Here is a 20,990-nt window from a genome sequence, read left to right as displayed (position 1 = left end):
CCTTTGTGCTAATTTATTTACGTATTGAAGTTTGTACTCATGTCTACAATGAACTACATTTTGCTTGTTGATAAAAATTACTTGAAACCCTGAATATTTTTCTTCTCATGCTATTTACATACCATACAGGAAAATTAAAACCCTGTTAAGACATTTGGAAAGTAGTCATATCTTCCAGAATTATAAAAATGCATACATCTGTCAAGTGTGATTTGTTTTTAGACTGGTGACCTTATCATATTTTTTGTTCAACTGAAAAATGTAGACTGTTCATTAGTGTATTCTTAGAACTGAGATGAGTGGTCCTTCTCCCATACTAAATATATATCTACCAATTATTCCAGAAAGGGTTTAAGGTGCACATTTTATTTGCGTCTTCTCTTACGGCAGTGACAACTCACCTTTTGTTTGCATTATTAATGCCCATTATTTCTCTCCAAATTATAATTTATTTGGAGATAAAGGTCTAGAACAGCAAAAGGCCCAATGGAGATGTCCATTTCAAACATGGAAGTGAAAAATGTGTTGAAAGCAAGAGAGAACCATAAATTATTGGGGATATTTATCATAATATGAAGCATGTTAAGCCCTACTGTCATTGCTAATAAAAAAGATAATATATTTGTTTTGAATGTCATAGTTATTTGGCAGGAACTATTAAGTCTCAAATATTTTTGTGGGCATATATATTTTTGAAAGTAAGTTTTGTTAAGTATTCTTATAATTATGTTAAATGCTTTTATAAATGGGCATAATTCAGTGAATGACCTGTTGGCTTTAGGATTTAGGCAAGTTGCGTCTGTAATTTGGGATTTTTATCGTGAATCCTACTAATGATAATAATATCTTATTATATATAAAATTCCATATAATCCCATATGAGCCTCACAACAAACCCTGTGGTTTTGAAATGGCAATTGAGGTGAGTAAGGGTCACAGAAATTAAATTAATTTGAGTGCATGTGACAGTAAGTTGAGTAGACAAGACTTAAACCCAATTATTCTTTCTACTATATCAGACTGAAATAGATTATCATTTATCTATTGATTTGTAACCCTTGATTTTTCTTTATTGTAATGCATTTGAAATAACAGTTTTATAATATCTAAAAACCACATAATATTTATGGGGTTGGTCTGGAAGGATTATAGATTATTTTTTCTTTTCCAGTTTTGAAAATGATTTTCTTTTACTGTAGAAAAAAATAGCATTTTATCTACCAAATTAGGACAAACTAAATTTAAATATCAACTTAAAAGCTTTCAGATATGCAGTTGATTTAAAATAACTATTATAAATGCAATTCACTGTACTTGATCTCTAGTGATTTTTTTTAAAGTTTTGTTACTTACGGGCTAACAAAATAAATACTTGAAAATTAAAGTGTATCAAAGCATGCACCTTATATTTTTATAATATATTGTTAATCAGCTCTTTTTTATTAATTAAGAAAGCTTATTTTCAGTTTTTTAAATCATTTTTTCAGTGGTGAAAAGCTAAAATTTTGCTTTCACATTTTTTTACCATCAGTATTCCTAAGCAGTGCACCTTAAATTAGTTAACTTCTAATTTATCATGTTTCTATTTGAGTTGTCAGGATTTTATATTTAGGAAAAATAAAATAAATGTTTAATTTTAATTAAAAAGGAGCTTCTTCATTTGTATTTCTATTTTGATTATCTTGTTTCTTTTTGGTTGATAGATTAGTAGTTAGTATATTTGCCCCAATATATTGAAGTGGTGGGTTTAGTTCAGTGCATACAATTGGTGACTATTAAAAGGAGAATCATATAGCCTGGCTGCAAAGATTGTTCGTATCAGTGGAAATTATACCTTAATAAAGAAAACTAAAGCATATGTGTGGTCACAACCAATCCTTGTCATTATGCCGTGAAAGCCTTGGGATTTGTGATCAAAGGAATGGGCTTATCCTGAACTGTGGTATAACCTCTGGTTGAACCTTTCAAATTTTTATCTTAGGAGATGATACACTAAATGTTGGCCATGCTACCTGCCTCTAAGACTCATCTACCTAATTAAGTGATAAAGATTAAAATTATTGTGAGCAAGCCAGAAGAAAATGTGAATTGTAAATGTATCTGTCTTCTGTCAGTGTTGTTTACTTATCATTTTCCACTGATGTTTTAAAGAATTGCTGAACATGTGTTTTTTATCCAGAACTGACTGTTCTCTTCTGATGAATATAAAACATACTTCACTTTGTAAATGTGCATTAAAAGTATTAGAAAGGCATAATCTTTGACTCTGTTACTACATTTCATCTGTCAAAAGAGATAATTTTGAACTGTTAGATTTAGTGTCGCATCAAGACATGGTTCTTAGAAAGATGCTTTTAATATTAAATTGGAGTTCTACTGTATAACTTAAATGCCATTGTCATCCACAGTAAGATTTTGGCTGTATATATGCTTATTTATTTTGTTACATATTGGTATATATCAGTTGAGTTCAGCATGTTTATTTCATATTAAAAGAGTAGTGAACTCTCATCACTGACTTATTCATGCAGATTTTCTTGTGATGAGACTGCAATATGGTTTAAGTACAGCATGTCCTCAAATAATGTCATTTCATTCAATGTTTTGTTATATCGCTGGTGAGAAAAAAACATCAATTCATGACCGGAGCCGCTGTCTTTGTGGTGTTTGCATGTTCTTCCCATGTCTGTGTGGTCTTTTTCTGGGTACTCTGGTTTCCTCCCACATCCCAAAGATGTGCACATGAGGTGAATTGGTGTGTCTACATTGTTCCCGTCTGAGTGTGTGTGTGTGTGTGTATGCGTGTGTGCGCGCACACACCTGGTGTCCTGCTATGGGATGGCACCTGGTGTCCTGTCCAAGGGAACACGGGTTTCTGCCTTGCGCTCTGAGTTGCCGGGGTAGGTGTAGGCCACCTGCAACCCTGAAGTGGAATAAATGGGTAAATAATTATCTTGTTTTTGTTCATCTTTCTTAGATGCATATATAGCTCACATTTATTTCAATATTTAATATTAGAAGTGTTTTGGGTCTCTTGTTTAGAAGTTTGGCGATGTTTTTGTGGCAACCAAAATATGCTGTAGGAACTTAACTCATTCATATCAATCAGCCTGTGGGAAAATTGGTTTTGTTATATGCCATTGTATGTGACGTTGCAATTTCCAAGAACCTATCGATGACAGTGAGGATTTGTTGTATATATACTCACTCTTATTTAATTGTGCTAATTTGATGTTCTTCACACTATATGTAAAATCTTAATAATCTCTCTCCTCAGTATTAGTTTCTTAGAAATGCTTGTCATATTTTAAATTCACGTGTAAAGTCCTCAATTTCATGGCTCCTTCCATTTAGAAGGGGATAAAAACAAACAAGCAGTTGTAATAAGATTGATGAGTTCTGTGGTAGGGAAATACAATGTATTACTTTTCCCTAAAGCTTTCTCTGGTCACCCCACTTTTAGTCATAATTTTCTCATTTGAATTTCTGGAGTGCTAGTTGTTTTCACAACCTATTTTATCTTAAAAATATATCCTTTCTCTATTACTGATTTAGATCTGTATTCTGGAGGAGGAGGGGAACACTCATATTATGTATTGCAGACCCTAAAACAGTTCTCTCTAAAGAGTAAGAACTAGCAGGAGAATGGCGTGAACCTGGGAGGTGGAGCTTGCAGTGAGCCAAGATCGCGCCACTGTACTCCAACCAGGGCAACAGAGTGAGAGGGCGGCTCAAAAAAAAAAAAAAAAAAAAAGTAAGAAGTAACGTACAGGGGCGTCCCCTAGCCCTAGCAGGAGGGAGCCCGCGTGTGCTGAGGTGCTGAGAAATCTCCGCCCGGGGCTGGAGCTGCTGTGCGGGCCATGCAGTGGTGCTGGGTCGGGCCGAGGGGCTGCCCACCCAGGGCTGGGATGCCAGAAGGGCCTTTGGTGAGGACATTTCACCATTTGGTCTCCCCTTTTGTGGGCAAGCAGGTGATCAAGACAGGGGCAACAGCCTGCAGTCTCTGTGGCTCCAGGACACCCAGGTCCATGGAAAGCAATTATTCCTTAGATGTGATCCAGATGAAGAAATGCGGCCTGCTGGCAACAGCCCGCCGCCAGAGCCTCCACGGAAAGAAACGCAGAAGGAAGGGACTGTGGACCCAAAGCAGGCCCGGGAGCCCACTGGGCAGAAGACCCTTGATGCCTTCTCACTGTCCGCAGAACTCGTCCCCCAGGGTGAGGATGATTATGAATGTTTGGAAGGAGACACACCTGCAGGAGATGCTGGGAGGTGGCTGCGTGTCCGCGCTTGTTTGGCAGCATTTGGGTGAACGATTTCTCCAGAACTAAGAAAGCCAACAAGAAGGGGTACTGGAGGGAACCTGCCCCGAGGTTGGTCCTGTACTTTGGTGGTGGTGGTTTCCTGGCATTTTATAACTGTCAGATGTCTTGGAGCTCTTCCCCAGAGGTCACACCCACCTGTGACATCCTGTCTGAGAAGTTTCATTGAGGACAAGCCTTGGAAGCTCTAGGCCAGGCTCAACCTGTCTGCTATACACCGTTGGACCAGAAATACTTCGCAGGGCTAGGGAACATCATTAAGAATGAAGTCTTATACAGAGCTGGCATCCATCCCCTTTCTCTTGGTTCAGTCCTGAGTGCCTCCATGTCAGGAGGCCCTGCTGGATCGCGTGGTAGAGTTCAGTACAGCCTGGCTGCAGGGCAAGTTCCAAAGCAAACCGCAGCACATGCAGATCTACCAGAAAGAACAGTGCCCCGCTGGCCACCACGTCATAAAGAAGCCATTTGGGGCTTCAGGTGGGTTCCAGAGGCTCACCTGGTGGTGCCCACAGTGCCAGCCTCAGTTGTCAGAGCAGTCGGAGCAGTGCCAGTTCTTCTAAGGAACTTGGGGTGCTTTTCATGGAATCTTGCCCTTTGGGGAACCTGATGTCTAAGTGTCCAGAGAGGAGGATATGGGCAGGGATGGGGTGCAGAGCATAGTGTGGGTCAGGGGTGCCAGTATTATAATATTCATCTCCCTGGAGTTATGTTGAAGGCAGAGTTTTCATAGGGTTAGATTTGTTTTTTTTTGTTTGTTTGTTTTTTCCAATTCATCATTTATATCAGGTATAACTCCCAATGCAATCCCTCCCCCCTCCCCCCTCCCCCCTCCCCATGATAGGCCCCGATGTGTGATGTTCCCCTTCCCAAGTCCAAGTGATCTCATTGTTCAGTTCCCACCTATGAGTGAGAACATGCGGTGTTTGGTTTTCTGTTCTTGTGATAGTTTGCTAAGAATGATGGTTTCCAGCTGCATCCATGTCCCTACAAAGGATGCAAACTCATCCTTTTTTATGGCTGCATAATATTCCATGGTGTATATGTGCCACATTTTCTTAATCCAGTCTGTCACAGATGGACATTTGGGTTGATTCCAAGTCTTTGCTATTGTGAATACTGCCACAGTGAACACACGTGTGCATGTGTCTTTATAGCAGCATGATTTATAATCCTTTGGGTATATACCCAGTAGTGGGATGGCTGGGTCATATGCTACATCTAGTTCTAGATCCTTGAGGAATCGCCATACTGTTTTTCATAATGGTTGAACTAGTTTACAATCCCACCAACAGCGTAAAAGTGTTCCTATTTCTCCACATCCTCTCCAGCACCTGTTGTTTCCTGACTTTTTAATGATTGCCATTCTAACTGGTGTGAGATGGTATCTCATTGTGGTTTTGATTTGCATTTCTCTGATGGCCAGTGATGATGAGCATTTTTTCATGTGTCTGTTGGCTGTATGAATGTCTTCTTTTGAGAAGTGTCTGTTCATATCCTTTGCCCACTTTTTGATGGGGTTGTTTGTTTTTTTCTTGTAAATTTGTTTGAGTTCTTTGTAGATTCTGGATATTAGCCCTTTGTCAGATGAGTAGATTGCAAAAATTTTCTCCCGTTCTGTAGGTTGCCTGTTCACTCTGATGGTAGTTTCTTTTGCTGTGCAGAAGCTCTTTAGTTTAATTAGATCCCATTTGTCAGTTCTGGCTTTTGTTGCCGTTGCTTTTGGTGTTTTAGACATGAAGTCCTTGCCCATGCCTATGTCCTGAATGGTACTACCTAGATTTTCTTCTACGGTTTTTATGGTATTAGGTCTAACATTTAAGTCTCGAATCCATCTTGAATTAATTTTCGTATAAGGAGTAAGGAAAGGATCCAGTTTCAGCTTTCTACTTATGGCTAGCCAATTTTCCCAGCACCATTTATTAAATAGGGAATCCTTTCCCCATTTCTTGTTTCTCTCAGGTTTGTCAAAGATCAGATGGATGTAGATGTGTGGTATTATTTCTGAGGACTCTGTTCTGTTCCATTGGTCTATATCTCTGTTTTGGTACCAGTACTATGCTGTTTTGGTTACTGTAGCCTTGTAGTATAGTTTGAAGTCAGGTAGCGTGATGCCTCCAGCTTTGTTCTTTTGACTTAGGATTGTCTTGGCAATGCGGGCTCTTTTTTGGTTCCATATGAACTTTAAAGCCGTTTTTTCCAGTTCTGTGAAGAAAGTCATTGGTAGCTTGATGGGGATGGCATTGAATCTATAAATAACCTTGGGCAGTATGGCCATTTTCATGATATTGATTCTTCCTATCCATGAGCATGGTATGTTCTTCCATTTGTTTGTGTCCTCTTTGATTTCACTGAGCAGTGGTTTGTAGTTCTCCTTGAAGAGGTCCTTTACATCCCTTGTAAGTTGGATTCCTAGGTATTTTATTCTCTTTGAAGCAATTGTGAATGGAAGTTCATTCATGATTTGGCTCTCTGTCTGTTACTGGTGTATAAGAATGCTTGTGATTTTTGCACATTAATTTTGTATCCTGAGACTTTGCTGAAGTTGCTTATCAGTTTAAGGAGATTTTGGGCTGAGACAATGGGGTTTTCTAAATATACAATCATGTCATCTGCAAATAGGGACAATTTGACTTCTTCTTTTCCTAACTGGATACCCTTGATTTCTTTCTCTTGCCTGATTGCCCTAGCCAGAACTTCCAACACTATGTTGAATAGGAGTGGTGAGAGAGGGCATCCCTGTCTTGTGCCAGTTTTCAAAGGGAATTTTTCCAGTTTTTGCCCATTCAGTATGATATTGGCTGTGGGTTTGTCATAAATAGCTCTTATTATTTTGAGGTACGTTCCATCAATACCGAATTTATTGAGCGTTTTTAGCATGAAGGACTGTTGAATTTTGTCAAAAGCCTTTTCTGCATCTATTGAGACAATCATGTGGTTCTTGTCTTTGGTTCTGTTTATATGCTGGATTACGTTTATTGATTTGCGAATGTTGAACCAGCCTTGCATCCCAGGGATGAAGCCCACTTGATCATGGTGGATAAGCTTTTTGATGTGCTGCTGAATCCGGTTTGCCAGTATTTTATTGAGCATTTTTGCATCGACGTTCATCACGGATATTGGTCTAAAATTTTCTTTTTTTGTTGTGTCTCTGCCAGGCTTTGGTATCAGGATGATGTTGGCCTCATAAAATGAGTTAGGGAGGATTCCCTCTTTTTCAATTGATTGGAATAGTTTCAGAAGGAATGGTACCAGCTCCTCTTTGTACCTCTGGTAGAATTCAGCTGTGAATCCATCTGGTCCTGGACTTTTTTTGGTTGCTAGGCTATTGATTGTTGCCTCAATTTCAGAGCCTGCTATGGGTCTATTCAGGGATTCAACTTCTTCCTGGTTTAGTCTTGGGAGAGTGTAAGTGTCCAGGAAATTATCCATTTCTTCTAGATTTTCTAGTTGATTTGCGTAGAGGTGTTTATAGTATTCTCTGATGGTAGTTTGTATTTCTATGGGGTCGGTGGTGATATCCCCTTTATCATTTTTTATTGTGTCTATTTGATTCCTCTCTCTTTTCTTCTTTATTAGTCTTGCTAGCGGTCTGTCAATTTTGTTGATCTTTTCAAAAAACCAGCTCCTGGATTCATTGATTTTTTGGAGGGTTTTTTGTGTCTCAATCTCCTTCAGTTCTGCTCTGATCTTAGTTATTTCTTGCCTTCTGCTAGCTTTTGAATGTGTTTGCTCTTGCTTCTCCAGTTCTTTTAATTGTGATGTTAGAGTGTCAATTTTAGATCTTTCCTGCTTTCTCTTGTGGGCATTTAGTGCTATAAATTTCCCTCTACACACTGCTTTAAATGTGTCCCAGAGATTCTGGTATGTTGTATCTTTGTTCTCATTGGTTTCAAAGAACATCTTTATTTCTGCCTTCATTTCGTTATGTACCCAGTAGTCATTCAGGAGCAGGTTGTTCAGTTTCCATGTAGTTGAGCGGTTTTGATTGAGTTTCTTAGTCCTGAGTTGTAGTTTGATTGCACTGTGGTCTGAGAGACAGTTTGTTATAATTTCTGTTCTTTTACATTTGCTAAGGAGTGCTTTACTTCCAATTATGTGGTCAATTTTGGAATAAGTGCGATGTGGTGCTGAGAAGAATGTATATTCTGTTGATTTGGGGTCGAGAGTTCTATAGATGTCTATTAGGTCCGCTTGGTGCAGAGATGAGTTCAATTCCTGGATATCCTTGTTAACTTTCTGTCTCGTTGATCTGTGTAATGTTGACAGTGGGGTGTTGAAGTCTCCCATTATTATTGTATGGGAGTCTAAGTCTCTTTGTAAATCTTTAAGGACTTGCTTTATGAATTTGGGTGCTCCTGTATTCGGTGCATATATATTTAGGATAGTTAGCTCTTCCTGTTGAATTGATCCCTTTACCATTATGTAATGGCCTTCTTTGTCTCTTTTGATCTTTGATGGTTTAAAGTCTGTTTTATCAGAGACTGGGATTGCAACCCCTGCTTTTTTTTGTTCTCCATTTGTTTGGTAGATCTTCCTCCATCCCTTTATTTTGAGCCTATGTATGTCTCTGCATGTGGGATGGGTCTCCTGAATACAGCAGACTGATGGGTCTTGACTCTTTATCCAGTTTGCCAGTCTGTGTCTTTTAATTGGAGCATTTAGTCCATTTACATTTAAGGTTCATATTGTTATGTGTGAACTTGATCCTGCCATTATGATATTAACTGGTTGTTTTGCTCGTTAGTTGATGCAGTTTCTTCCTAACCTCGATGGTCTTTACATTTTGGCATGTTTTTGCAATGGCTGGTACCGGTTGTTCCTTTCCATGTTTAGGGCTTCCTTCAGGGTCTCTTGTAAGGCAGGCCTGGTGGTGACAAAATCTTTAAGCATTTGCTTATCTGTAAAGGATTTTATTTCTCCTTCACTTATGAAACTTAGTTTGGCTGGATATGAAATCTGGGTTGAAAATTCTTTTCTTTAAGAACGTTGAGTATTGGCCCCCACTCTCTTCTGGCTTGTAGCGTTTCTGCCAAGAGGTCTGCTGTTAGTCTGATGGGCTTCCCTTTGTGGGTAACCCGACCTTTCTCTCTGGCTGCCCTTAAGATTTTTTCCTTCATTTCAACTTTGGTGAATCTGGCAATTATGTGCCTTGGAGTTGCTCTTCTCGAGGAGTATCTTTGTGGCGTTCTCTGTATTTCCTGAATTTGAATGTTGGCCTGCCCTACTAGGTTGGGGAAGTTCTCCTGGATGATATCCTGAAGAGTGTTTTCCAACTTGGTTCCATTTTCCCCCTCACTTTCAGGCACCCCAATCAGACGTAGATTTGGTCTTTTTACATAATCCCATACTTCTTGCAGGCTTTGTTCATTTCTTTTTCTTCTTTTTTGTTTTGGTTTCTCTTCTCGCTTCATTTCATTCATTTGATCCTCAATCGCTGATACTCTTTCTTCCAGTTGATCGAGTCGGTTACTGAAGCTTGTGGATTTGTCACGTACTTCTCATGTCATGGTTTTCATCTCTGTCATTTCATTTAGGACCTTCTCTGCATTAATTATTCTAGCTATCAATTCTTCCACTCTTTTTTCAAGATTTTTAGTTTCTTTGTGCTGGGTACGTAATTCCTCCTTTAGCTCTGAGAAGTGTGATGGACTGAAGCCTTCTTCTCTCATCTCGTCAAAGTCATTCTCTGACCAGCTTCGATCTGTTGCTGGCGATGAGCTGCGCTCCTTTGCAGGGGGAGATGAGCTCTTATTTTTTGAATTTCCAGCTTTTCTGCCCTGCTTCTTCCCCATCTTTGTGGTTTTATCTGCCTCTGGTCTTTGATGAGGGTGATGTACTGATGGGGTTTTGGTATAGGTGTTCTTCCTGTTTGATAGTTTTCCTTCTAATAGTCAGGACCCTCAGCTGTAGGTCTGTTGGAGATTGCTTGAGGTCCACTCCAGACCCTGTTTGCCTGGGTATCAGCAGCAGAGGTTGCAGAAGATAGAATATTGCTGAACAGCAAGTGTACCTGTCTGATTCTTACTTTGGAAGCTTCCTCTCAGGGGTGTACTGCACCCTGTGAGGTGTGGGGTGTCAGACTGCCCCTAGTGGGGGATGTCTCCCAGTTAGGGTACTCAGAGTTCAGGAACCCACTTGAGCAGGCAGTCTGTCCATTCTCAGATCTCAACCTCCGTGTTGGGAGATCCACTGCTCTCTTCAAAGCTGTCAGAGTCGTTCGCGTCTGCACAGGCCTCTGCTGCTTCCCCTGTTTTTGTTTAGCTGTGCCCTGTCCCCAGAGGTGGAGTCTACAGAGACAGGCAGGTTTCCTTGAGCTGCTGTGAGCTCCACCCAGTTCGAGCTTCCCAGCGGCTTTGTTTAACCTACTTACGTCTCAGCAATTTCAGGTGCCCCTCCCCCAGCCTCGCTGCTGCCTTGCGGTTAGATCGCAGACTGCTGTGCTAGCAATGAGGGAGGCTCCGTGGCCGTGGGACCCTCCTGGCCAGGTGTGGGTATAATCTCCTGGTGTGCCCGTTTGCTTAAAGCGCAGTATTGGGTTGTGAATTACCTGATTTTCCAGGTGTTGTGTGTCTCAGTTCGCCTGGCTAGGAAAAGCGATTCCTTTCCCCCTTGCGCTTCCCAGGTGAGGCAGTGCCTCGCCCTGCTTCAGCTCTCGCTGGTCGGGCTGCAGCAGCTGACCAGCACCGATTGTCCGGCACTCCCCAGTGAAATGACCCCAGTACCTCAGTTGAAAATGCAGAAATCACCGGTCTTCTGTGTCGCTCGCCCCGGGAGTTGGAGACTGGAGCTGTTCCTATTCGGCCATCTTGCTCCGCCCCCCTTGATTTGTTTTTATTTTTCCTTTTATAGTTCAGTTAATTCTTCCTATTGAATTGTGCCATTGTGAAAGATGAGAAAAGTCATGATGATGAGTAAGGGGAAAACCTCCCAGAAGTCAATGGGGCAAGGAAAAAGGAAGCCTATGGGAAATAACTGTGCTCCAAACATGGCTTTGCAGCTAATGTGGGGTTTTGGGGTTTTTATTTTGAGACAAGGTTGAACTCTGTTTCCTAGGCTAGGGTACAGGGGCATGAACTCAGCTCACTGCAGCCTTGCCCTCCCAGGCTCAAGCAGTCCTCACCTCAGCCTCCAGAGTAGCTGGGACTACAGACATGTGCCATGATGCCCGGCTGATTTTTGTTTACTTTTTATAGAGATGGGGTCTTGCCATGTTGGCCAGGCTGGTCTTGAATTCCTGCACTCAAGCGATCCTCCCACCTTCCCTCCCAAAATGTTGGGACCACAGGTGTTAGCCACTGTACCCAGCCAGCTCCTGTGTTGTTTTTTTTGTTCTGCAACTTTGTTTGATTTTAAGGCCCTCCATTTTGGGAAGCTGGAAAACAGTAATTTTTTTTTTTCTTGCTCCCCTGGAGGATCCAGGGATGAGAATAGAGTGACCTGAGAGCAGTGCTTGGGTTCAGCCTCCTGCCAGGCCCTTCCTGCTGGACGCAGACACCAAGAGCCTGGGGTGGAGCAGAGAGCTGCGCCTTCTGGGGTGCTCAGTGGTCTGCAGAGAAAAGGTGATTGTTTACTCCTTAAGTCAATGTATTTGTGACTGTTGCTGTTAATATGTTGAACGATTCAGGAATCAAGGGCTATGGAGAGACTCCTTCAGGTTGTTGGCAACAGGTAAATGAAACTAGGACAGTGACATGAAAATAAAGCTCTCTGTTAAACAAACAAACAAAAAAGAATAAGAACTAAATGAATGTGGTTTCTTTTTTGTGATAATGATGTGCTACATCACCCTTCATTTCCACCCAAGGTTTAAATCAAATAATTAAGAGGGGTTCTTGTGAGTTTTATTATTTTAATAAAAAATAACATTTACATTCTATTTGTATTTCTGCCCATACTGAATTCTTCCTGCATTTTTGTGTGTATATGCATATATAAATATATACATAAAATGACATGTTTATATGTTATTTATATATATATGTATAATGCATATATGTATTTTTTTTGAGACAGGGTCTCGCTCTGTCACGTAGAGTGCAGTGGTGTGAACACAGCTCACTGCAGCCTCCTGGGCTCAGGCAGTCTTCCCCATCAGCCTCTCAAATAGCTGGGACTACAGGCACAGGTGATACCACCATACCTGGGTAAAGTTTTTTATTTTTTGTAGAGACGGGTCTTGCCATGTTGCTCAGGCTGGTCTTGAACTCCTGGAAACAAGCCATCCTTCTGCCTTGGCCTCCCAAAGTGCTGGGATTACAGGCCTTAGCCATGGTGTCTGGCCTAGAAATATATTATCCTGGCTGGGCTTGGTGGCTCACTCCTCTAATCCCAGCACTTTGGGACGCCGAGGCAGGCAGATCACCTGAGGTCACGAGTTTGAGACTAGCCTGGCCAACATGCTGAAACCCCGTCTCTACTAAAAATACGAAAATTAACCAGGTGTGTTGGCAGGTGCCTATAATCTCAGCTACTCAGGAAGCTGAGGCATGAGATTGAACTCAGGAGGCAAAGGTTGCAGTGAGCTGAGATAGCACCACTGCACTCAAGCCTGGGTGACACAGCAAGACTCCATCTCAAAAAAAAAAAAAAAAAAAAAAAAAAGATATTATCAGTTAATATATTGCTAACTTTTTACCATTATTGAAATAGATATAAAATTACAACCACCAACTCAAGTGTACAGGAAATATCCTAATATGAACTCAGCCCTTCTTCATATTAGGCTGGTGAAAAATTCCTTCATAGTTACTAGATTGGTAGGGCAGAGACCTTCTTTTCTCAAGGCTTGAATGAGAATCCAGGCTTATGCGACACCTAGAAAACTGGCCTTCACATCTTTAGTCCATCGTTTTCTTCATTAGTCATATCTTTATTGTTTAAGATACATATGGTCTTTTGGAGGCAGGCAGCTCTGATGATTTTACCAAGTTAGTGTTAGAAAATATTTGCTGATGCCAAAAGCCATGGTGCCAAGGGACTAGCTTCCCTGTGTGCACCATGCATGGGGCCACTATGTACAGTAGGCAGATTGTTCTTCATGAAAGGGCACTTGATTGAGAGAAAGAACGGAAGCTAAAATCCAGCCTGTATTTACTCCATTTTCCAAGCTGAATTCTCTTAGGGCTACATTAGCCTAGAAGTGTTGCCTTTTTTCTAATTTACATTGAGGCACTGTATTGGCATATAGTGACCCTCTCACCATTCCCCATCCTCTGGGTTCCTGCCTAACCTCTTCATCCCTTCTCCTTCTCCTTTCCCCCAGACTGGGGGGCGGGGGCGGGGGAAGCTGACTGTAGTTTTTGAGAACTTGCTTCCCTACTCTTGGAAAACATTTATGCCTCTTCTTTGGCTTCTCTTTCTTTAAAAATACTAACATGTGACTCCTCCTTCACCTGGATACCTCACATACTCTCTGTTTGCTTAGAGATTCACACAAGACAGAAAAGAAAGATGTCCTCAAGAGACCTCTGCTCTGGACCCTGCAAATGTTCTTGAGAAAGGAAATGCCTGACTACTCTCTTAAAATTAAAGGTGAAGGGAGTCAGAGGTGAAAAAGTAGAGTAAAACACAAATACATATCTTGATAAATTTCAAGTGAAATGTTGAAAGCTTAAATTTTAGTGTTTAAATTTTTCATTTTGAAATGTTTACAATGTCTATTGTACAAAATTTACATAAAATGTTTCCCTAGGAAATCACAAAATCCATAGTAATTAAATGGAAATTGATGAGTCATTACTTTCTTCTCAGCATGATAGAAATTATGTAGCTGAAAGACTTGAAAGTTTGAAATTGCTTTCTTCGTATCACTTATTAAAAAATTCTTCTTTGTTTTATGGGTGGTTTGGCTCCATTTAATTTCTACTTGAACTAATGAATTTATATTTAGGTTACGGTGTCAATATTAAAGTAACATAATAATTCATAATCAATTTGTATTTAAAAATAAATTGGGCCAGGAATAAAGATATTTTTGGGAGGATTGCTTGAAGCCAGGAGTTTGAGACTAGCCTGGGCAACATAGCCAGACCCTGTCACTGCAGAAAAACTAAAAAATTAGCCAGGCATGGTGGTGTATTCCTATAGTCCTAGCCTCTTGGAAGGCTAAGGTGGAAAGATTGATTAAAGTTTGAGGTTATAGTGAGCTATGATTGTGCCACTACTGTACTCCAACCTGGGTGACAGAGTGGGACCCTGTCTCTTAATCACAAAAAACAACAACAACAACAACAACAAAAATCTTGTGGAGAATATTTGTTTTGAGCAAATAAATTTTTTGTCAATTTGTTGAGTAACCTGAATGAAATAACAGATGTGGAAGATATAGAAAAATATACAAAATCATAATATTTTGGTGCTATATATTAGAAGGATTGAAAACTTCATTTTTGTAACAATTGCTATGAAATGTCATTTGTTCCATTCTGCTTCCTAGAATTGGTGTTGGTAAGAGTACTTTTTAGGTATATTTTTGCTATGCATTATGCATCTCTAATTTACAATAGAAATGATGAATCTCTCAAATTTTAAAACTCGGGGGAAAACTAGCACTTACAATTCATCTATTATAATTATTGTTTTGAATCTAGGAGAATTATAAAACAAGAGCATGGTAGGTATAACCAGCAAAAGAAGGACAGTATCTTCTAATCATGATAGATTGTCAATGGGAGTGGAAGTTGGCAGCAGGTATTACTGAAATGAGAATAATTAGTATTTAATTAAGCAAATGCTGCTTTTGATTGTCAATGAACAAGGAAAGCATGTTCCTCCCTCTTTATTGTAAAACAAGGCCTAGGAATAGTAACATTCATCTTCAAAAGCACAGGTATTATGAAGTGAAAATTACGTATTTTGGTAAAATTTGTCAAAGCTGGAAATTAACTGAACACACTCTTCTGCAAATTAATACTAGAAAATTATATAGTGTTTTATTGGGATAAATCACAACATTACAAAAATTCTTTTTCAATTAATTTTATTTATATAACAGTTGCTATATAGAGATAAATATATATATGAAAGATACATGTATTCAGGATAGCCAGTTGTTTTCTCATTGTGAAAATGCTAAAAGTTTAGAGTTTCTTTTCCTTTTTTAAAAATCCCTTTGCATGTAAGTTAAAAACTTAATTTAAAATGTTTGGCACTGCATATACTATGTAAGTAGAACCCAGGCTTATTTGATGACTAAGGGCAGAAGCTTTATAGTTAAACAAGTCCTGGTCCAACTTCCATATTTATAATATCTCAACTTGATAACCTTGCACAAAGTACGTTTTTGAGCCTTAGTTCATTTTTTAAGTAGAAATGATACTTTACTTTGTAAAGTGGTTGTGAGATTAAATGTAATAAGGTTTATTAAGAGTTTATTTATTTATGCTATGAGAGTATGACTCATACCATGCAGTAAGTGTTAGCTCAACCAAATTGGATATGGCTTTTTGCTTCATAAAATTGCACACATCTGCCTTTTCCCCTTTTGTCAATTAGAATTATATGCCTTGTTTTCGACGATGAGACTCTTAAAATTTTTGTGTGATTATAGTCTAATTTTATTTATAGCTAAGCTTTAAACAAGGTCTTTTTTTAAAAAAATTGTTCAGTTTAAATGCTTTTTAAGTCGAATGGTCAGGTGGTTGTCAGCCATTTGGAAGGAGAACAAGCTCATTTCTACCCTGCCTAGTTAATTATTGTGATTGTAAACAAAGGATGTACAATTCAAAGTCAGGCAACATTTCACATGGATGATGGAGGTGATAATAGCTTAATTCCTGCTGGATTTTTTTTCCTCTGCTCTGGCAAGTTCATACTGACCTTGTCCAAAATCTGATGACCTCCCTATTTTACTCAACTGTTTGGAAAGCCAGGCCTGCCATAGCTGGCCCTGAGGGGGTATCTGAAAGACCACTGAACCACTGACCCATGTCAAGACTGGATTTCAAGTCTGATCTACAGAGCCTCTGAAATAGTTCTATATGGGGTTTATTACACACAAAAGGCTAAACAGCTGCATTTTTCTGCTTATTAAATGTCATTATTAAAGTTACATATTGAATTTACTCAGTTTCTCATGCAAGTCATTTTCTAGACTAATTTTAAATTTTCATCTTTTATCAGAGTTAGTATCTTTAAACTTGACTGTTTTGAAATGTGAGGAAAATGTACTGACAAACCATGGCTAAACTGGAATAAATTGTCTTCCTGGTTGATGAAGAGACCAAGGCGTAGCATTTTAATGCTTATTAAGATTTTGGGTTTTTCTGGCAAAAATTCCATATACCTCATAAAAAATCTAGTTAGGTTGTCATTATTGTTACAGCATGGTAATTTATGTTTATAGCTTGTCAAACCTCAGTTATTGCTAAAATGTTTGTATTTAAGAGTTTTGAGGTTTTGAGACCTGTCATGAAGGAAAGCCTGTGAAAGGTATTCGTACCAGTAAGATGTAATTTAAATTGGGTTGGACAGGATCTATCTACCTTATGAGAAACTGTGACAGGGCTGTGATACGCAAAGAAAAAAATTCCCTGTGTTTATTTTGTTGTTCTGAACAATAGAAAATGATCAGGTCCTTTTTTTGAATATCTAGTCAGTATCCTACAGTTTATAACATCACATTGTCTTTTATTTTTATATAGGAGTTGATCCCTGAATTTTATTATCTCCCTGAGATGTTTGTCAACTTCAATAATTATAATCTTGGAGTGATGGATGATGGGACAGTAGTGTCTGATGTTGAACTTCCTCCTTGGGCCAAAACCTCAGAAGAATTTGTTCACATAAACAGATTGGTAAGATAGTAATCATCTACTCTGTCTGTCATGAGCTTTTGCTCAAAGCATCTTTCATGTGTTGGTGTATAATCATTAACCCTTGCTCTTCTGGACAAAGCTGTAGGTGACAGGACTAACTGAAAGTGACATAATAGCTCAAGAATCCTTATGTGTACTTTATGAAATGTTATTGAATTGATATATAAACTAATAGTTTCTTTTATGCAGAATTTAAGTTACGTTCATATATACATGATAATTCAAAATAAGCGAAAGTTAAAAGTGAAATTGGAATTATAAGTTTTTCCAAATTTGAGCTTCTTCTTCCAGGAAAGGAACATAATTTTGTGTTTCAGGTTAGAAGGCCATTGCACATTTTCATAATAAAAACAAGATGTTCAAATTATGTCCTGTATCTGTCGTTTGAAGGAAATCTTCATGTAATATTGAGAATATGAAAACATTAAAACTTAAAAGCATGTTAAATTTGTACTTACAAACAACTCTTTAGTGGACTCTTTAGAGTTCTTCATATCTGGGTTCAGTATTGTTTTTGAGACATAAATATGACTTTTTCTTTTTGCCTTTTAAGTTTCACAGAAGTTTGGAATCAGGGAGCTTTATTCTTAGTATTTAAAAATAGAATCTTGGCCCCATGCGGTGGCTCACACCTGTAATCCCAGCACTTTGGGAGGCCGAGGCGGGTGGATTACCTGAGGTCAGGAGTTCGAGACCAGCCTGCCCAACATGGTGAAACCCTGTCTCTATTAAAAATACAAAAATTAGCCGGGCATGGTGGTGGGTGCCTGTAATCCCAGCTACCTGGGAGGCTGAGGCAGGAGAATTGCTTGAACCTGGGAGGCAGAGGTTGCAGTGAGCCGAGATCACTCCATTGTACTCCAGCCTGGGCGACACAGTGAAACTCCATCTCGAAAAAATAAATAAATAAATAAATTTTAAAAATAAAAGTAGAATGTTTACCGTACTCTACATTAAAAGTGAAATCTCAGTTGCATTGTGTTTTTACTTCACACATAAAAAAGGAAAATTGGCCGGGTGCGGTGGCTCAAGCCTGTAATCCTTGCACTTTGGGAGGCCGAGACGGGTGGATCACGAGGTCAGGAGATCGAGATCATCCTGGCTAACACGGTGAAACCCCGTCTCTACTAAAAAATACAAAAAACTAGACGGGCGAGGTGGCGGGCGCCTGTAGTCCCAGCTACTCGGGAGGCTGAGGCAGGAGAATGGCATAAAACCCGGGAGGCAGAGCTTGCAGTGAGCTGAGATCCGGCCACTGCACTCCAGCCAGGGCGACAGAGCGAGACTCCATCTCAAAAAAAAAAAAAAAACGAAAATTATTGCATTTTTTTTTTCATGTGGCGTTCCTTTCTTTTCATACCAACAATTAATCCTATCTTCCAGATCCTATTGCAATCTCATTATTATTGAAATTTTGCATTCTATATATACTGGAAACGATGCAGGGAAGTGGAAAGAATATGTAAGCTTTGGAATCTGACCAGATTTCCCAATCCTTTTTCAATCACATTGCTGATTGTGGGATCTTAGCAGTTTAACCTTTCCGAGCCTTGGTTTCTTCATTTGTAATTTTGAAATTATGAGTAAACAATTGTAATTATGTATGTAAAATGCCTAGAATATTCTCTGGCTTATAGTAGGCACTCAGAAAATAGTAAACAATATTATTGTATCACAGTCTTATGGAACATGTTGCATTTTACTTTTACCCGAAGAATTTTTAAAGATTCTCACAAAGTTTCTGTGATTAAAGTGAGAGATGAAGACTAAACTTGCTCTGAAAGATACTGAAGGAAATGTCAAACCTTGAAATGCGGCAGGTGTCTAGGGTCATATGTGTTTTTTTTTCTCCAGGGACACACAGAAGTGAATAGAAGGTACATTCGTACTACAACTTTTTTCTTTCAGTGATTTTTCTTTTAAAACAGATTCATTGAGGTACAATCTATATAATCATAAAATTCAACCTTTAAAGTATGCAATTCAAGGAGTTTAGTAAATGTCTACAGTTGTGTAATTGCCACTACAATCCAGCTTTGGAACACTCACATGAGTACAAAAAGTTTCCTTGGGCCTCTTTATAGTCAGCCTCTGCTTCCACTGCTGGCTCCAGGCAATCACTGATTCTGCCTTTATAGTTTTGCTTTTCTAGAAATTTAATATTAATGGAGTCATACAATATGTAGTCTTTTTATGCCTGTCTTGTTTCAGATAGCATGATGTTTTTTGAGATTCATCCATGTTGTGCATGTATCAGTAGTTAATTTCTTTGTGTTGCTGCATAGTATTCCATTTTATAGATGTATCACATTTTACAATCTCTTTGCTAGTTAATGAAGTTTTTTTTCCAGTTTGGGCTGTTATAAATATTTGCATGTAAGTGTTAGTGTAGACATCTGTTTTCATTTCTCTTGGGTTGATTTCTAGGAATTCCTGGATCATGTAATAAAAATGTTTACCATTTTGTATTCCCACAATGTATGAAGTTTCAGTTTTTCCATATCCTTACCAAGACTTGGTATTGTCAGTCTTATTTATTTTAGCCATTCTAGTAGGTAGGTCATTGTTATTTTAATTCACATTACCCTAATGATGAAAATGTTAACCATCTTTTCACAGACTTATTTGCTACTCATATATGTTCTTTGGCAAAGTATCTATTGAAATATTTTGGCTGTTTTAAAATTGGGTTGTCTTTTTATTATTGAATTGTAAGAGATCTTTGTATATTTTCCATAAAAGTCATTTATCCAACATATATTTTGAAAATATTTTTAACTAGCCTTTTTAAATGTTTTTGGTGGTGTCTTTTGAATCACCATTTTAAAAATGTTTTAACTAAATATTAGATATGAAATATACAATATATAAAAGGTACAAAATAGCTTCATTATTGGTGAATATACTTTTAAGAAAAAAATCATGTTCTGATCATTTTTTTATTGACACACTTTTTCTCAAATATGACTTGAAATTTTAAGTCTCAAGGCAACCAGTTTTCTGTTAACCATTACCATAGTTAGTATTATTAATAATATAAAGAAGTTTGTTAGTATGTTTACTTCACTTTAAAGGAGCTCTAAAAGGCAGAAAGATTTGAATAAGTTATATATTAAGTTTTTCACCAATATTTTGACAATTAAAAAATTTAATTATATAAGTTAAGGCAAGCCACTCTCCTGACAGTACCTCCCATCTCTACCCTTCTACTGCCTTCACCTCAGAAGAGCCAGGCCTATTTGGGACAGGTTTACAAGGGCACTAAAGAAAAGAAGATTTGTGGTTTACTAAATTGCTTTACAACTTTACAACTAGATTTGGATTTTGGCTATCCGTGCTCTAAACTTGAGCATGACTGTAAAGTTATATACCAAATAATGTTTTGCAGTATTAACTGTGCATTTGTTATAACATTATTATTAAGTTTACTTAATATTTTTCCCAGTGATTCCTGCTGCTTGAGTTTTATAGATGTCTTCATTGTTTAGACTCTGAATTAGCTTACATTCCTAAACAGAACTGTATATAAATTCACTGCAATTCAAATGCAAACATAGTGTAGAGTTGAGTATATATCTGGTCATTTTAATTCATAATTAGGAAAGATACTTGATTTGACATATATGTGCCTTTATGAAAGAATTTAATACCTCATTCATTCATTCAAAAATATTTATTTTATACCTCTGATGAACAAAGTTTCCTTACAATATAGTCTATGTTGATTCATTTTGTAATTTTAACTTTCTACAAGTGACTAAATTGTTAGTATGGTATCTTATGTATTGGTTAGCATATTGTCACAGAAGGGTTTCATCCGCCTCCTCTTTTTGGTTTACCACTTCAAGTCCAC

At 38.4% G+C, this 20,990-nt stretch overlaps 1 protein-coding gene and 1 pseudogene across 4 annotated transcripts in view; both read left to right on the top strand.

Moving 5' to 3' along the window:
* LRBA (LPS responsive beige-like anchor protein) overlaps positions 1-20,990 on the top strand; it is a 779,214-nt gene that overhangs the window by 608,700 nt on the left and 149,524 nt on the right. For all 4 annotated transcript variants that reach the window (XM_030916318.1, XM_010372523.2, XM_030916327.1 and 1 more), the window contains one exon: positions 16,964-17,116. In XM_030916318.1, the coding sequence (XP_030772178.1) occupies positions 16,964-17,116 (153 nt within the window). The remainder of the gene's footprint in view (positions 1-16,963; positions 17,117-20,990) is intronic.
* Positions 3,824-4,882, top strand: LOC104669531 (annotated as a pseudogene).

The sequence above is a fragment of the Rhinopithecus roxellana genome, chromosome 2, assembly GCF_007565055.1.
Source record: "Rhinopithecus roxellana isolate Shanxi Qingling chromosome 2, ASM756505v1, whole genome shotgun sequence".
In the NCBI taxonomy this organism is placed as follows: Eukaryota; Metazoa; Chordata; class Mammalia; order Primates; family Cercopithecidae; genus Rhinopithecus; species Rhinopithecus roxellana.
Note: the sequence above shows the minus strand (reverse complement) of the source record. Positions and strands in the feature narration are given on the sequence as shown.